Source organism: Schistocerca americana, chromosome 1, assembly GCF_021461395.2.
Source record: "Schistocerca americana isolate TAMUIC-IGC-003095 chromosome 1, iqSchAmer2.1, whole genome shotgun sequence".
In the NCBI taxonomy this organism is placed as follows: domain Eukaryota; kingdom Metazoa; phylum Arthropoda; class Insecta; order Orthoptera; family Acrididae; genus Schistocerca; species Schistocerca americana.
The window spans coordinates 184,265,941-184,284,014 of NC_060119.1; the positions used below are offsets into that span (position 1 = coordinate 184,265,941).

The 18,074-nt window shown below is 40.5% G+C and overlaps 1 protein-coding gene across 1 annotated transcript in view; it reads left to right on the plus strand.

Moving 5' to 3' along the window:
• The window catches only part of LOC124614995 (lysine-specific demethylase 6B), a 142,574-nt gene extending 124,500 nt beyond the window's left edge, over positions 1-18,074 (plus strand). The window contains exons 6-7 of the mRNA XM_047142994.1: positions 17,355-17,488; positions 17,586-18,074. Of these exons, the coding sequence (XP_046998950.1) occupies positions 17,355-17,488; positions 17,586-17,888 (437 nt within the window). The 3' untranslated portion in view covers positions 17,889-18,074. The remainder of the gene's footprint in view (positions 1-17,354; positions 17,489-17,585) is intronic.

An 18,074-nucleotide genomic window follows, 5' to 3' on the forward strand; every position in this document is an offset into this window, starting at 1 on the left:
GATGATGATGAAAATAGTACAATACCGAGTCCTCGAGCGGAGAAAATCTCCGACCCGGCCACGAATCGAACAAGGACCCACTGTATGGCACTCAGATGTACTGACCACTCAGGTAAGGGGTAGGGCTCTGTTAGGCGATTTTAGGGAACGGACGTTTAAGGTACACTGCGCGATAAATCTACCTCCGCCACCATATATCTCGCATAGACATCTGAGGAATAAGAAAGAGAGATTATAGTGTATGCATCCATTCACTATTCCGCTGCTCAATACACGTACAGGCAGAAAAACTGCTGAAATCGGAACCAAGCACTCTCTGTCATATACAGTGAACTGTGGATGTAGCGGCACGTAAATTGGATGTAAAATACTTTGAGGTCTGCATCGCTTAACAATATTACACACAAATCAACGACATATGTAAAGATTAAGGGGTTTGTTAGAGGCATAGCTCGTATTTCGCACATGCTATTCAAGAATGCAGTGACATTTCCTAAGAGTTGTTTCGTAATATTATCAGCAGCAAAGCTCCCTTTTAGAGTATTACTGTGTGGTACTCCATTTCCCTATATACTTGCCATTAACAAGTATTCCATTAAAACTCCATCCAACTAGGTACACAGTATATGCAACTTCCTGATTTTGAAATGCAATTTGGTTATTGTTGTGAGCACTTTTCATTCCTTAATTGTCAGGCCTCAGTGTAGAATAATTCAAAAGCATACCAATTCATTGTTATTTTCTATATATTGTTATAAAAGTTCATTTGCCATCGACAGCACCAAGGTGAGAGACCTCTGATATGGCACTAGTCGCACCTCCATTGAAGTTCCAAAACACTAACACTATATTTATAGACTCATTAATGAATTATGACAAGAAATTTACATGTGTATTTTGTATGAACTTAAATGGAATTCCACGGAAGAGAGACAGTAGCTTTCTGAGATGATACTACACTACTGGCCATTACAATTGCTACACCAAGAAGAAATGCAGATGATTAACGGGTATTCTTTGGACAAATATATTATACTAGAACTGATACGTGATTACATTTTCATGCAATTTGGGTGCATAGATCCTGAGAAATCAGCACCCAGAACAACCACCTCTGGCCGTAATGACGACCTTGATACGCCTGGGCATTCAGTCAAACACAGCTTGGATGGCGTGTACAGGTACAGCTTGCCCATGCAGCTTCAACACGATACCACAGTTCATCAAGAGTAGTGACTGGCGTGTAATGACGAGCCAGTTGCTCGGCCGCCATTGACCAGACGTTTTAAATTGGTGAGAGGAGAATGTGCTGCCTAGGGCATCAGTCGAACATTTTCTGTATCCAGAAAGGCCCGTACAGGACCTGCAACATGCAGTCGTGCATTATCCTGCTGAAATGTAGGGTTTTGCAGGGATCGAATGAAGGGTCGTAACACATCTGAAGTGTAACGTCCACTGTTCAAAGTGCCGTCAATGCGAACAAGAGGTGACCGAGACGTGTAACCAATGGCACCCCATACCATCACACCGGGTGATACGCCAGTATGGCGATGACGAATACACGCTTCCAATGTGCTTTCCCCGCGATGTCGCCAAACACGGATGCAACCATCATGATGCTGTAAACAGAACCTGGATTCATCCGAAAAAATGACGTTTTGCCATTCGTGCACCCAGGTTCGTCGTGAGTACACCATCGCAGGTGCTACTGTCTGTGATGCAGCGTCGAGGGTAACCGCAGCCAATGTCTCCGAGCTGATAGTCCATGCTGCTGCAAACGTCGTCGAACTGTTCGTGCAGATGGTTGTTGTCTTGAAAACGTCCCCATCTGTTGACTCAGGGATCGAGACGTGGCTGCACGGTCCGTTACAGCCATGCGGATAAGATGCCTGTCATCTAGACTGTTAGTGATACGAGGCCATTAGGATCCAGCACAGCGTTCCGTAGTACCCTCCTGAACCCACCGATTCCATATTCTGCTAACAGTCATTGGATCTCGACCAACGCGAGCAGCAATGTCGCGATACGATAAACCGCAATCGCGATAGGATACAATCCGGCCTTTATCAAAGTATAACGTGATGGTACCCATTTCTCCTCCTTACACGAGGCATCACAACAACATTTCACCAGGCAAGGCCGGTCAACTGCTGTTTGTGTATGAGAAATCGGTTGGAAACTTTCCTCATGTCAGCACGTTGTAGGTGTCGCCACCGGCGCCAACCTTGTGTGAATGCTCTGAAAAGCTAATCATTTGCATATAACAGCATCTTCTTCCTGTCGGTTAAATTTCGCGTCTGTAGAACGTCATTTTCGTGGTGTAGCAATTTTAATGGCCAGTAGTGTAGTATCCATACCAAAAACAAGACGCATACAACCTGCAAGTCACCTTGTGATATATGATGGAGAGTACATTAACCCTCATCCCTGCTTCATTTGCAACACAAGATTGATTGCCAATAAACCTTCATATTAGCTTTGATTTCTCTTTGTGATCATTTCCAAAACCTATGTGGGAGAAAGTATTATATTACCTGAAACGTACCTTCCCAGATTTTCAGTAACTGACATCTTCTTGATGCACAATATATCTATCTTATAGACTCTGCCATAAGAATGATACATATGTAGTAATTCCATGATAGGTCGCTTCACATGGTTACATCCAGGTATTTTATTATTCCAAACACATGTAACTCATTGATCCCTACTACTGAGGAATAATACCACAGAATCCATTTAAAGCATATTTGAAGGAATTATTCTGTGCACAACAAATCACACTCCGCTAACCAAACATCTGTAACAAAATGACTCGAGGGAACAGGACTCAATATAATGACAAGCTACAAACATGTTTTAACGTGCCGAAATCCACTCCCTTACTTTATGGAGCATGTGCATTTAGCTGTCACATATAATAATAATACACAAGTTTATAAGTTTGTAGTAGGGTTTGGGATTCATAGCTGAAGTTGTAAAATAAGAACAAGGATATATATAAACCAACTTATTTAGTTAATTGATTAGATGTTTCAATACACATCATATTAAATTTTTTATACAAGTTTTGCACGATAGTCGTAGTCTCTTCATTTACTGTTGTTGTTTCACAAACCAGTTGTTATTGTAGTTTAACTACAGTGTACAGAGTCAAACTCATTGATGTATCTCCAGCCCTTTACAATTGTGTCAGACAGCTGTCATTGACATACCTATATATGTTTTCAACACTTTAAACACAGTTTACAGTCTGGAAATAAGTCCAGCTGCATGGAACTGTTGTCGCACATGAGATGGGATATTTGCAGTTCACCTGTGAGGCATAACACAAAGCCAAATTCGAGACTTATTTTGTAAGGCCAATAGCAGGAAAGGAATTATAGTAACTTGTATACACAGTGTGCAAATACATACAGTGGTCACAATATGCACTCAGACACATACTCATACACACACACATTTTCATGATATCCACACACACACACACACACACACACACACACACACACACACACACACACACACACACACACACTTTCATGATATACACAACACATTCATACATGCATACACTCTATCAATAAAGCGAATAGTGTGTATATTCTACAGTTCCAACCCTGTCATCACAAATGAAAAGCTTGTTGTTGTGTCATGACAGACCAGTTCTCAGTTGTGATACAGTATGCACCTCAAATTTTCCTGGTTGAATACTGTGTTGTTGCAAAATGTTGAAGGGGCTGTGAAGCACTGTCGACACAAAACAGGTATTCCAAGTATCATCAACTACATGTACTATTGAGGCTGTAAGTCACACACTGTTTGGCCATCTAAGGATAGCACATGTCACTGTATGCACACATTTTGTATCTACAAACTCCATATTTCACAACCCATTTGCTTTCCCTCTCATTAAACCGATAACCTTCTTGTTTCCAGGTGTTATGCTGTAAAGGTTATCGGCCACCTGCCCATGCATGATGAATGTACCACCTGGATTGCTACCCTTCACCAAGTACATAAAGCTATCTGTCCCCAACTTTGCATTTATGATAAGAGTTTTTGCAAACTCATAATAGAGCTGATACCAGTTGAGTTTGGATGGGTCCAGTGTAAACATACCAACATAAAAGGTTTTGTGAACTATACCGAAATTTATCGAGCTCCAGACTGACTAATTCTTTATTAAGGATTTTGGCCTGTTTAAAATTCGGCATGGTGATGTAATCTGTTGCACCATAATACTCCAACCAATCGTTAACTAAGTGAATTTCGTGGTGACCTCTAACAGCATCCATAGCTTTACCTAAATTTTATTATTCTTAAGTTTGTAACAATCTTTCTCAAATGAAAACGTCGTGGTAACCCTCCATTCGGTATTTACATCAATGTGTTCCTTCCACGAGAGCCACTGCTCGAAAGAAACAGTGCAGTACTCTGCAGTATCAGCCCCAACGTGAAATATTGCTGGATATTACTATAATGTATTATGCATCTTTTTTCCTCTCCATCGTTGTCAACAACTTGGAGTAGAAACCATTTCGTAGAACATGGTGTTCTGAACATAGAGGCAAAGTGCTGTGCACATCATGCAAACTACTAGCATATGTTAAATCTAACTCTAAAATGTATCTCATTTCAGATTCTGTCACCACAGATGAGAATCTTGTCAATATGTCGATTTCCATATCCGATAGCCATCAAAACTCTCCAACAGGTAAATTTGTTGCCTGACATATCCATGTAAGTTGTTTAAATCTAAGTACATGATGTAATTCAATTCGCTGGACTCTTTGTCGAACTTTCCACCAATTCACAGGTTCTTTGCCTTAGCGCGTCTGTGAACATACCGGCAAAGCCCTCCACATATCCTGCGCTCCGAGCATAATAGCATGTCAGCGTCGGTTAAGAGTTCAATGTTGAATTCTCTCTTTGAAAGAATTGTAGTAGAAGGTAGAATCTAGAGAGTGTGTTTCCAGATATACACTCCAGACTCCTTCGCAAATATCTGTGAGTAAGTATACATCTGTACGTGTATAAAGCGTTGCATATTCCCTGAATTCGACAAGTTGAACTCTTGCCATACGCTTACCATATACTCTTACCCATACACTGATGTGGCAGTGCCTCTAAGTTTGCCAGAAATCGTGTTTATATCTGGCAGTGTGATATCGTTGAGTTCCTCCCTCAAATCCACATATTTGTATGGGAAAATGTTTCTTCATTACAAGCTAAAACTTAGCATCATCGTGAAATGTGGAAAAAAATTGCACCACCGAGAAGGAGTTGTGAGACATAAGCGAAAGTTGGTAGGAGTATTTCTACATCTGAAAGGTGATGTCTACTCAAAATTTGCGCCAGTCGCTTAAGAGTGGCGTTAGTAACGCCACTGTGAGGACGCAAATCAGCGTTTGCTTTAAATACGCGCTGTGACGGTCGTGAGCGTTAGTTATCTTTGAGATTGGACGTCGTGAGTTAATGTTAATGAATATGCCTTTAAGGCAACGAAGATGTCATTTCAGCCTCTCACTGAGTTTAAACGAGGTCGTGTAATAAGGGCTACGAGAACCTGCGATACTGCAGGAATGTAGCCACTGTACATGATTGCTCGCAGCAGTAGTCAGGAGAACATACAGTCGCAAGAAGACCAGTTTCTGGACAATCACATGACCCTATGGATAAGGAAGACGATCGTGTTTGGCGTATGGCTTTGGCGCAGCGGTTCGCACCACAGCGGCACAATGAACTGTTAGAAATGGGGTACTTCAAGGTCAGCTCCGAGATAGGCACCCTGCAGCGCTCATTCCATCGACCTCAAGCCACCGCCATTTGCGACCAGTAGAGTCAAGGGAGAGCTCATTGGATGGTCTGTTGCGTTCTCTGATGAAAGCTTGTTCTGCCTCGGTGCCAGTGACGACCGTGTGTTGGTTAGAAGGAGATCAGTGGAGGACCTCCAACCAACCTGTCTGCGTGCTAGACTCAGCTGGACCTACACCTGGAGCTGTGGTCTGGAGTACAGTTTCATATGACAGTAAGAGCACTCTCGTGGGTATCCCATGCACCCTGACTGCAAAATTGTACGTCAATCTGGTGTTTCGACCTGTTCCGCTGCCTTTTCATGAGCAGAACTCATGGTGTTTCCCAACAGGATAACGCTGTTGCAACCGAACTGGGTCTATAGAGTGTTGCTGTGGCCTGCTTGATCACCAGATCTGTCACCAATCTAGCACAAACAGGACATCATCGGACGACAACTCCATTGTCATTCACAACCAGCATTAACTGACCCTGTATTGACCGACCAAGTGCAATAGGCATGCAACTCCATCCCACAAACTGATATTCGTCACCTGCACAGGACAATGCATGCACATCTGCATGCTTGTATTTAACGTTCTGCCGGTTACCACTAGTTATTAATGTACCAGCATTTCACATTTGCAATGGCTAGTGGCTGCCCACAAGTATGACAGTCAACTGCATTCTTGTACAGAATTTTATCTGCCAACGTTTCCATCATTGGTCAGAGGAATGTTGTTGCAGTAAATCAAATCAACTCTCCTTGCAAGGTCTTCAAGCTCAGAGAGCAACCATCTCGTAGTATCATCACCAATGTGTGAATCAAAATGATTAAGTATGGGAGCGAATGCATATACAAACCAATGCGTCAGTACAGAAGTAGAGTTGCACGCTACCAAAACAATGGCTTGGTAATATTGGTACAGTAAATAATTGATGTATTAAATGCAAAGGTTACCAGTGGTATTGGTAGCGGTGGCAGGGAAAGAAACACAAAAAAGAATATATGAGAGCCGAAGACTTCTCTTTGCTTTTGTTTGTTTGTTTGTTTGTTTTATATATACTTGGAACCACACATCATTCAGTGCTAGTCCATTACAAAATATAACTGCATTTTATGAGAAATGAAAATGTCTGTGGTTTTTTGTAATCAAAGCAGTCACTTTCAGTGAAAGTAGAGACTACATGCACAGACATTAAGAACTCTATATAATTATAGTTGTTATTTTGTACTCTGTGGAACATTCCTCATCGTGATCAAATACAAGAATTTCTTGTCATTAGCGTTAAGTGCAAAGGTTGTTTATGAATGACAGACACAAGTATTAGACAAGTTGACGACGTATTGAAGGGACGTTTAATATTTTTTTTGGGAAATTGTGTTTTCTAGCGCTATATGATAAATCTGTATAGCTTTTTTTACTTTTGCTACAGCAGCCCTCTGTTACTGGTTATACAATAGCAACTGTCCAATAAAACCTGAATTATACATTGACAATTTCAGTTTTACTTTAAATGCTCTTTCTTTTTAATGAAGAGACGGAAGGATAACTGTACAGAGCAAAATGTTTCGTGGGTTATACAACCCTTTATATATCCTTGTTCAGTTCCTAGATGGTTCATCGCCTCTTGTTTGTAGGGGACTCTAGTAAAATACCTATCACATACACAAACAAAGTGATGGAAATGAGGTAGCACCAGATGCGTATGCAACACACATAACATACAGATGACGCAGTTATGATCTTGTCCGACCAAGTCTATTAGGAAAACTACAGTACTCTACACTTTCTTATGACAGTCTACAGTAGCCTACTGCAGTTTTACAAGTCTACGCAAAAGGCTCACGCTGTGCAGCAAAATTAGTATGTGAGGCAGTGAGATGACCCTCCACAGCCCACCACAGGCGCGAGAAGGCAGTCAAAATCGGAATATGCAATAAATTGGAACACACTCCTGGTGGTAGAAATTTTTAAATTTTAAGAACTTATTTACCTCATTGGCATTTATACACATACTGGCCCGCAGGGAGGCAATCCAGCAGATGCTGCGTTCATTGGTCGCTTGTAGTAAACGAATTCAAGCACCGGGTACTATACGGGGTGCACCTTTATGTTGTGACAACTGAGCGGAAAGAATGTGGGACATGTTCTTGACCAGCAGTAGTATCGTTTCTCACCCTAGGCGATTAACAACAAATCTGCGTGTATTGCATGCCGACAAGCGGGTTTTAAAAAGTTGAGGGGAGCAACAACTTTATGTGTAACAACAACATCATCTGATTTGCTGGGTAAATCCATTCCATTAAAGTTATAATACCGAGCGAGGCGGCGCAGTGGTTTGTACACTGGACTCACATTTGAGAGGTCGACAGTTCAAACTCGCGCCCAGCCATTCAGATTTAGGTTTTCCGCGATTTCCCTAAATCGCTTCAGGCAAAATCCGGAATAGTTCCTTTGAAAAGGCACGGACGATTTCCTTATCCATCCTTGACACAATCCGAGCTTGCGCTTCGTCCCTAATACCTCGATGTCAATGAGACGTTAAACCCAATCTTCCTTCCTTCCTTCTAAGTTATGACACCCATCAATGTTATCTCCTACTTGGTACATTGTGTATTTATCTTCTAATTTCTTTCGCAACCCCCCAATTTCTATCTGTAGCCTCTAAAGGGGGAATATAGGAGGGCGCCCACTCCTCGCCACCAAGTACTGGACCAAATACCGGCAACTCAACGTCCAAATACAGGACTCTAATAAGAGATTCACGAGAATCTCTTGCTTGGAATTCAGAGAGCTAAGTCTGTTATGGCTTCAGTGTGAAGGTCTAAAACTACTAAGTGATTGAGCAGCAATTGTTTCCTATTTTAACATAACTACACTTTCAGACACATCATACATGTATAGTAATTAAAGTAATTGTGAAGTATATATATATATATATAGAGATGGCCATTTTGGGTGATAATTTATGCTAATTAAGAAAAGGCTGTGTACACAGGATTTATGGTAGTGGGTCACCGGATAAGAGCACAAGTGAACACTTTGATTACATAAGGATAATAAATTAGAGCTACATAAACTTAATATGGTTTGTTTCATGAGGGTCCCTAGCCAAGTACCCAATTTGTTTACGTAAGGGTCAAAAATCAGAGCAGCCAGAGTTCCCCTACTGTTTTAATTTCCCTCCATTCTACACGTGGTGTTTGCTCCTACACTACAGCTGCCCCTTGAACTGTAGTGTGGGTTTGCCTATCTATATTACGCCTGTGCTCATATCCACTTACCTATACTACTTTCTGCTTGATCACAAGAGTCCATCACTTGCCATAGCCAATTCTTTGGCATTACTGAGCATTCCAAAAGCAACAAAACTGTAATTTAAAATTGCAAAATATGAAACTAATAGATATTAGCGAGAAACCTGTAGGTATAATGGAAATTTCATTTTTAGTTATTTGAAATTAAAGATTTAAGCCTGAATGGTAGCTTGCAAAAGAATTCTCAAGAGTTTTATAAGCTCTGTGCCGCATATATGTTGGCATCCGATAGCTGTCGCTAGTATTCCGTGTTAAGTGAGGTCCATAAACTGTCTCATAACCAACAGATGTTCTTGAGAGCTGTATTACAATCAGTCAGGTAAGCAATCCCTGTACATGAGGCATAGACATACAGAGTGAATGTTGGATACCTTGCATTTCCTATTCCTTAAGCTGACGTCACACCCTGGAATAGTTTTACTCATTCTATTACCAAATAGTTTTGTCCATAGTAATTCAATTTGTGTTGTTGTCGAGCATACATAAAAATTTTAAAAAATGTGGAGGCTATAATCGGCGTCCAATGTAACACAAAAAAGCTAACTGTGAAGTCTACTAGTAGGACATATTTTCGGGACAGCTGATAACACAGACCGTGGGTAGCCCCATAGTATACGGAAAGGAGGTGAAGGACTGTTTCCCCACTTTCCATCTCATCCTTCATGGAATTTTTCGCGGCTGCCTACTGTACACTAATACTTGTAATATAACTATCACACATCACGAAAAAAAGGGATGATTATATCCTGAGGAATGGACCTCTTTCTGATAAGTGACTGAACCTTCCACTTATGGTCTCCTCGACATCATTCACATATGAGATCAATCTCTCCCTTCACACACACACACACACACACACACACACACACACACACACTTACATAAACAATGTGTACAATTTAATATTAATTTTTTCCATTACACTCATTAGAAGTTCAGGGCTATAAAATAGTCTATAGCATGGAATTAAATAACAATAAGAAAGAATTTCAGAGTCATTTAAATGATCTAGATATTTCTCAGGTGTTACAAATCTCTTCATGGGTCACAAGACTTGTACGCCAGTGAAATCAATTTTTTCTGGACCAATCTTAACTCTATGTGGAGAATAAAGCAATTTATGATTTCTTCCAGCATGTGTTTCAATGGATGTTGCTATTTCTTTCAAGCAGACATGAGTTTGCATAACACATTATTTTTAACAAAATAAATATCTAGTGAATATGGCTACCAAACGTTTAACATGTCGCCACAAAATACTGCTTTATGGATACCTCATATAACTTTCACTGTACCTTTGGGGAACAAGGACTTGTTCCTTTGGAAGCTATATACTGAACCACTAGTGACTGTAAACGTGAAGAATATGTTATCTTTCTGATTTGATGCTTTTCAAATAAGTCCAACTAATTATTTCAAAACTTCTACAATATTTTTGAAATTTGTGTGAATATGTGGGATCACTTCAAGTCATATTCCACATATACCCATAGAGTTACATTCACTGCTATGTGACTGTTTTCGTAGCTGTAAAAGTAATTGAGTCTGTACATATAACCTTACTAATCTGTGTAATTCACTACTTTCAGTCCCCTTCGTAGTTGGCAAATAGTTAGGTACAATTAAAGTGACTGAGGTAATAAATGAGAGGAAAAAAGAAATTGCCAAATAGTTAGGTACAACTAAAGTGACTGAGGTAATAATTGAGAAAAAAATAAATTGTAATGTTCCCTTTTGTTATAACTGATTATACTGTAACACCTGTTGAAGCCTTGACATGACTATTCATGTGGTTTTACTGTTTTTGCCCATTTCATTGTTAATTTTTAAATGTTTATTTGTATAACAGATTTCAATATCTGTTCATATGATGTAATCTGACTGCAGCGAAATGTTAGTGGCAGAATTTGCAACTAGCAAACTTTAATCTTCATCATTTTTCCCCAAGTGCTTATTTGGAAACAGTGTTGTGATGTATATTCTGCTTTGAAGAGGTATTCTGCTGTACATGTGTCTAATCTTTCCTGTATTACCTTCAAGATAATAGTCAGCTCCACCTGAGTAAGTTGTCATTTTCTTGAAGTTCATTTGAAGATAAATCATTAAATGAAATAATAGGTCTATAATCAATTCTTTTGGGTTTTCAACTGTTACTTCAATTTTGTTTTATGGCAGCAACTGTTGTCATATAGCATTACCATTAACTGTGCTCTGTAAGTTCACTATATTCACCAATTTGTTAAAATAAAACTTGTTCGATTATTTTCTTGTCTAGTAGTTGTGTCACTCCTATGCTGTCAGTATACTATCTAAAAATAGTTAATTATCTCAATATTTCTACAGCACACCCATATCTTTCAATGTTATTCACTCTTACATCCATCACTCTGGCGTCTTTTGGCATTCTGCTTGTGTTGTGTTGTGATGCTACCCTGGCATCCCCTCTCATGGTTTAACATAACTGTGTCACACACTATACCTTTTAACAATTGGACAGCATAGCTTCACAGTTGTTCTCCAAACAATTTCCTTTCATTACTGGCGTTTTTCCTTGTAAAACATCTATATAAAATTGTGGCTGAGTTCAGCTGAATTAAACTATTCATTTACATATACAAAAGTTTTAATTATTTTCCAGTTAACAAAATGTGAGATGTCATCAATAGTTCCTGAAGATATGAGCGTCTTCAAACTATAATTTAAAAATAGTTTGATTGTAACCCACTGTTGAGAAACGGTATTGACAGCCTTCTGGAAATACAGAAATATGTAATCAGTTTGTCGATAGCACTCATAACTTCATGAGTATAAAGAGCTAGTTGTGTTACACAAGAACTTTCTGAATCTGTGCTGATTTTGTGTCAATAGAGTATTTTTCTGTTTATGTGTCAATATATTGTTTTTCTATTACTTGTCAACAGATCGTTTTTCTGACTATGTGTCGGTAGGTCGTTGTCTCTGGGGTAAATCATAATGTTTGAGTGCATGATATGTTCCAGAATCCTACTGCAAATCGAAGTCAGTGGTATAGGTCTTTAATTCTGTGGATTACTCCTGTTTTCTTTCTTGAGTATTAGTGTGCAACTTTCCAGACTTTAGACATCGATCTTTCGTCGACTAAGGGGTTGTATATGATTGAATGTGTGGAGCTATTATACCAACATATGCTGAAAGGCATCTAAATGGTATACAGTCTGGACTGCTGTTATTAGGTGATCTGAGTTGTCTCTCTATGCCAACGATATCTGTTTCTAAGTTACACATGTTGGCAGCTGTTATTGATTCGAATTATCGAATATTTACTTCGTCTTCTTCCGTGAAGCATTTTCGGAAAACCGCCTTCAGTAATTCCAATTTAGGAGCACTGTCATCAGTAACAGTATCTTCACTACCACGCAATATAGGTACTGATCAAGTCTTGCCGCTGGTGAACTTTACATACAACCAGATTTCGGGAGAGAGTTTCGTCGTGGACACAATTAAAAGCATCTCGCACTGAAATCTGTGCTAAATTTGGAGTTTCTATAAAACTTCACAAACTTGGGGATTTTGCATTCTTCAAAATTTTGTATCCTTTTCGTTGCTTCTGAAACAGCGTTCTGCCTTTTTTGTGTACCGTGGGGAATTCGTTCCATCTCGTATTAATTTATTTGGTATGAATCTCTCAGTTTATGTCGATATAATTTCTTTAATCTTAGGCCACATCTTGCCCACTCTTACATAGTTCGTTTGAAATGAACGGAAAATATCTATAAGGATGCCGTCAAGCGAACGGCCTTGGGGCAGTGGTAACATCGGTTCCCGTCAGATCACGGAAGTTAAGCGTTGTCTAGCTGGGCTAGCACTTGGATGGGTGACCATCCCGTCTGCCGAGCGACTTGTCAAGAGGAGTGTACTCAGCCATTGTGAGGCAAATTGAGGAGCTACTTGATCGAGAAGTAGTGACTCCGGTATCGTAAACTGACATACAGCCAGGAGAGTGGTGTGCTGACCACATGCCCCTCCACATCCACATCTAGTGACGCCTGTGAGCTGAGGATGACTCGGCGGCCAGTTGGTACCATTGGGCATCGATGGCCTTTTCATACGGAGATCAGATTTTTTTAATAAACTGATATATTTTGCATTAATTTTTGGAGGGTTTGGGTGTTAACAGTATTCAGTGTCGTTACAATCATCCTCTGGTAAATAATCCCTGTATTCGTCATGATGCCCCTATTTCTTCTAGATTATTTGTTACTAATAGGTTAAATATGTTTTCGCAACCATTTGCACTGTGAGAGGACTCCTGAACTAAATGCTCAAAAAATTTTCAGAGAAAGTATTTAGTACAATTTAGGACGATTTTTATACCTTGCACAAGCTTTGAAAATGTATTTTCGCCAACATATCGAGAGTAGATTGGAGTCGCACCGACTAAACCTGAATGAGCGGGGTAACCTGTTTGAGCCTCTCAGCAGCTGTATCATTTGAGAGTGAGGAAGGTAAAAGGATCTAATTGTTAGTTAATCCGATTGTCAAGTGTAACTACCAGCCACACTATGAGCGGTATTGAATAAGAAATGCAGCACATTTTTTCGTACTGTTTAGGTTGAAAAAGTGCGGAATTTGTCATGGGGCATCGTGGAATATTTCCTCTTCAGCCCCTATAGTTTCATGAGGTTCCAATAGGTGGCAGTACTATATGTAGCCTTCAAAGTCACTTCTGTAACAGAGATGCGATCCAGGCAGAGAGCTCTCATAAAGCTTCTTTTGGAGGAAAACTGGAGCATCTAAGATATTCATAGGCACTTGCAAAATGTCTATGGAGACCAGGCACTGATCAAAAAGACAGCGAGTCATTGGGTGTAACTGGTTTGCACAAACATGTCCAATCTCCCATGTTCCGGCCGGCTGCACACAGCTATGACTTCTGCAGTGTTGGAATGTGGGTATGGTCTCATTCAAGGTGATCGGTGGATCACAACCAACACATCGCTGGTCAGATGGATGTCTCTGTTTGCAGTGCTGACACACCTGTCCATCAGTTAGCCGGCCGAAGTGGCCGTGCGGTTAAAGGCGCTGCAGTCTGGAACCGCAAGACCGGTACGGTCGCAGGTTCGAATCCTGCCTCGGGCATGGATGTTTGTGATGTCCTTAGGTTAGTTAGGTTTAACTAGTTCTAAGTTCTAGGGGACTAATGACCTCAGCAGTTGAGTCCCATAGTGCTCAGAGCCATTTGAACCATTTTGTCCATCAGTTGGGGTACTCAGACAAGTGTGCCCTCTGGGTTCTCTGGCACCTAACAGCAGACCACAAAGAGCAACAACTTCAGTGCATTTGTCACCACAAAAATGCAAACGAACTTCTCCATGATGATGCAAAGCCTTGCACAAGTATGTACATCTGAGAGGAGCTCACAAAACTTCATTGGACTGTTCTTGCTCATCCTACCTACAGCCCAGATCTTGCATTTTTCCACTTCCATCTGTTTGGCCCCATGAACAGTGGACTCCATAGGAAGCAGTACGTAGATGACGAGGAAGTTATTGATGCAACATGATGTTGGTTCTGATGCCGACTAGTAGAGCGGTGCCATGTGGGCGTCCCCCCCCCCCCCCCCAAGAAGGTGACAAAAGGCCACTGCACTGAACAGAGTTTATGTTGAAAAATAGAGTTTTTTAGCTAAAAGAGTGGGGAATAATATAATCTTCTGTAATTTGAATAAAGCAAATCTGCTTTCAGAAGAAACGGTGTTGTGTTACTTATTGCATGCCCTCATAGGAGCAATCTATGTCAATTTCGCCACAAGATAAATTACTTCTACCATCGACAAACGTGGCACCACTAACCATATTTAATCCATCCTTTCCGAACATGGTTAGATTCTCTGTAAAAACTTTGGCTGTTCTATTCTTTGGCTTTAGGCAGCTTTTGCAGCTTATAATGATTTGAGCGAACTTTGGTTCTTTCTAACACAGCTACAACAGCTTGCTACTGTAATACCAGTGGTTCGTAGGTGTAACCTCATCCTGTGTTTGACCCAGACAGACGACCTTTTCGGTCTTTCCCAAGGTTCTCTAACCTAAAAATACCCCCAGTCCACTCCACACAGGCCCCGCTACACAGGTAGCCACCTCTTGGATGTAATGGGCCCTTGACCTACTAGGCGGGAGCCTATGGTGTAATTCAATGACTCTGCAGTCTACACAGTTGCAGAACTGTCTAAGCCTCTGATTCCCACCACTCAACTCTGTAGCAAAGATCCACAATGAGCCCTTCGAGGGTGCTACAGATTGTGAACTCTGCCTTCATCTTGCAAGCAATACTGTCAGTCTTCATCACTTCAGATAGTCACCCAAAACCAGACAGAATCTCTTCTGATCCGAAACGACACTCATAATTTGTACTGGCATGAGTGACTACCTGCAGTTGGCTGCCCCCTGTGCTCTTCATGGAACGAGAAGGATGTGTTCCACATCAGAAATGACTCCTCCCAGTATGCACACAGCAGGTAACATACTGGACTGCTTACCCTCCTTGGAAGCCACATGCCTATGGGAACCCATTACAAGCTTAGTGTTGGAGTTCCCAGCTACCAGTAATCCCACCCTCTGCGACTGCCCAGATTTTGCAGAGCCTTCCTCTGAAACACAACAACCAACTGCAGCTGGAGCAGAAGACGGCACCTGAAACCTGTTTCTCAAACTAATTGGGGAGGCCTTTCGATTGGTAACCCGGAAATTGTTTCCCTGCTTATCAACCTTGAAACGACTTCCCACTCGATTAGGGTTTGAGGGGTCAACCTCAGTGTGGGCATTAATTAGGGCAGCCATAGTAGTGGACTGATTGGGGTACATGTGTGATGTGCAGCAAGTCTCTCCCATCCCCACATCCAGCAGTGGTCCACTGGCGGCAGCATCTAACTACATGACCAAAGCCAGCATTGCCTGGAGCCATGAGTGAAGGGTCATAAACTTAGGTTGCATCCAAACACAACAATCACAGTCTATATCCATAGTAAACGTGGGGAACTCCATACGCGATTGTCTAATAAGCACACAAATATGAGAGAAATTTACGAATTAAATTACTCAGCACACAAGTACATGAAAATAAGTATTATCTGTTTACAGTCCATGAAAATAATTCACAGACGAACGCTATTTTCGCCTGTGGTGCTGTTGGGACATGAGCTGCCGCTTTACATCTTTCTTCTATCAGTGATCATTGTTTTCTGTTTATTCTTCCTGAAATGTTTTGCACTAAATTTATAAAAGTATGTTATCAACATGGGTTCTGTTATAGCAGTTTGTGTCACATCTTTCTTTATTTCTTGGATTCTCTGGCCACCCTTTATTCGTGTGAGCACAGTTCAGAAATCATTCAGTGGATCTACTGCAGTCAAGCCCCACTGTACAACCAAAGAATCTAAATCACGTTTCTCTAATCTGATTAGACATTTATTCAGTTTCTCTATTCTAGCAGAGGTCTTCATTACATTTGTATCATTATTCGCCTTTCTCTGTTCTTGATGGCCACGTTTCTTAAAATTTTTATTTCTTTCTTTCTTTTTTGTCTTCTATTTTCTTCATGTGCCATCGAGAATGTACATTCTATAGCATAGAGTCTCCTTGGTACTGTAATGTCAGATTTAATGCTGAGTGATGGATTCTTTTGTGTGTGCGTGTGTCTTTAATCAGTTGGTGTACGATCTTCAGATTCACCTTTCTTGTCTTGCCTGACTGTTTGTATTACCAACTTTCTATTTGTATTACCAACGATGTCTGTTTCTTCATAGTCTGTTTGTAACTGTTTAAGAGAGTTTGCCACATTGAATTTGATTGCCTCAAAGTTTTTGTAGTCCAATTTTCACACAGACTGTTTTCAGGAGGTATACTTATTCTAATACTGTCATTAAATTTTCAGGAAATATAGCAATGTCGTCAGCAAAGGCCAGCAGAAGTGCAACAGTTAAAATTCCCATAATGTGACCTCATCATATAGTCCTCTTTCTTGGAGTTTTTTTCCAGATGCTATGCCATTCTTCAGGATAGAATTAAAGAAAACTTGCTAGCTTGATATTTGTCCTAATAGTGAATATGTCAGATATTTCTCCTACGATTTTCAGTGTTGTCTTGCTGCCTGTCACATTCTCTTTGAGCATGTTAGTTGTATCCTTAAGTTCATTGTATGCAATCGTCGTTATATTTGTGTAATTCGATAGTTTCAGTTAACATATGTGCCACTGTTGCAGAAATGTCTCCTCTACAGTACCTTCAGTCTCATGTAGATGTTTCAAGTGGAAGGAAACTTCTGTACAATATGGTTTTCAATAGACACAGAGAAGAGTTAGATGATGAAGATACTGACAGAAGAATGAAGGGAGAGGTGAGGCTGCATTCACTCAAAGAACCGCTGATTTGTGGTAATCGATGATTGCAAACACAGTAAATATATATTCATATCGTGTCATGTTTTTCTTCAGAATGTCGTTATTGGTCTTGAAGAAGTAATGGGCGCTCCTCTGTCAGATGCACAGATTGAAAATTTCAGGTCGCTTGTCGGCTGGCAAGATTCTGACAAGCTGGATTTCCGCACATGGTGTGGTATATGCGCTGCTTGTGAACGTCTGCTGGGTCCACAGTTTTCATCGCAGGTGGCTTCTAAGGAGGATGATCCGTGCCATGAAGTGGAAAAAGCTGACTTTGAGACATTGCCACGCAAACTGCAAGGTCTCGCCCCAGATCCACGACTGCTCACTATTTTAAATGGCATTCGTGAATTGTAATGTAATAAATGACAAAATAGTTGTCACTTGTTTTAACTGTAACATTAGAATTGGGTAGACTAGGCGAAATGTTCAACTACATTCTCCGTATCATTAGCAGTCTTTATAACTGTAAGAAATAAAGTTAAATATGTACTGAATATTCCTACATTTATAACATAGAAAGATTTAAAACGAAGATGTGTT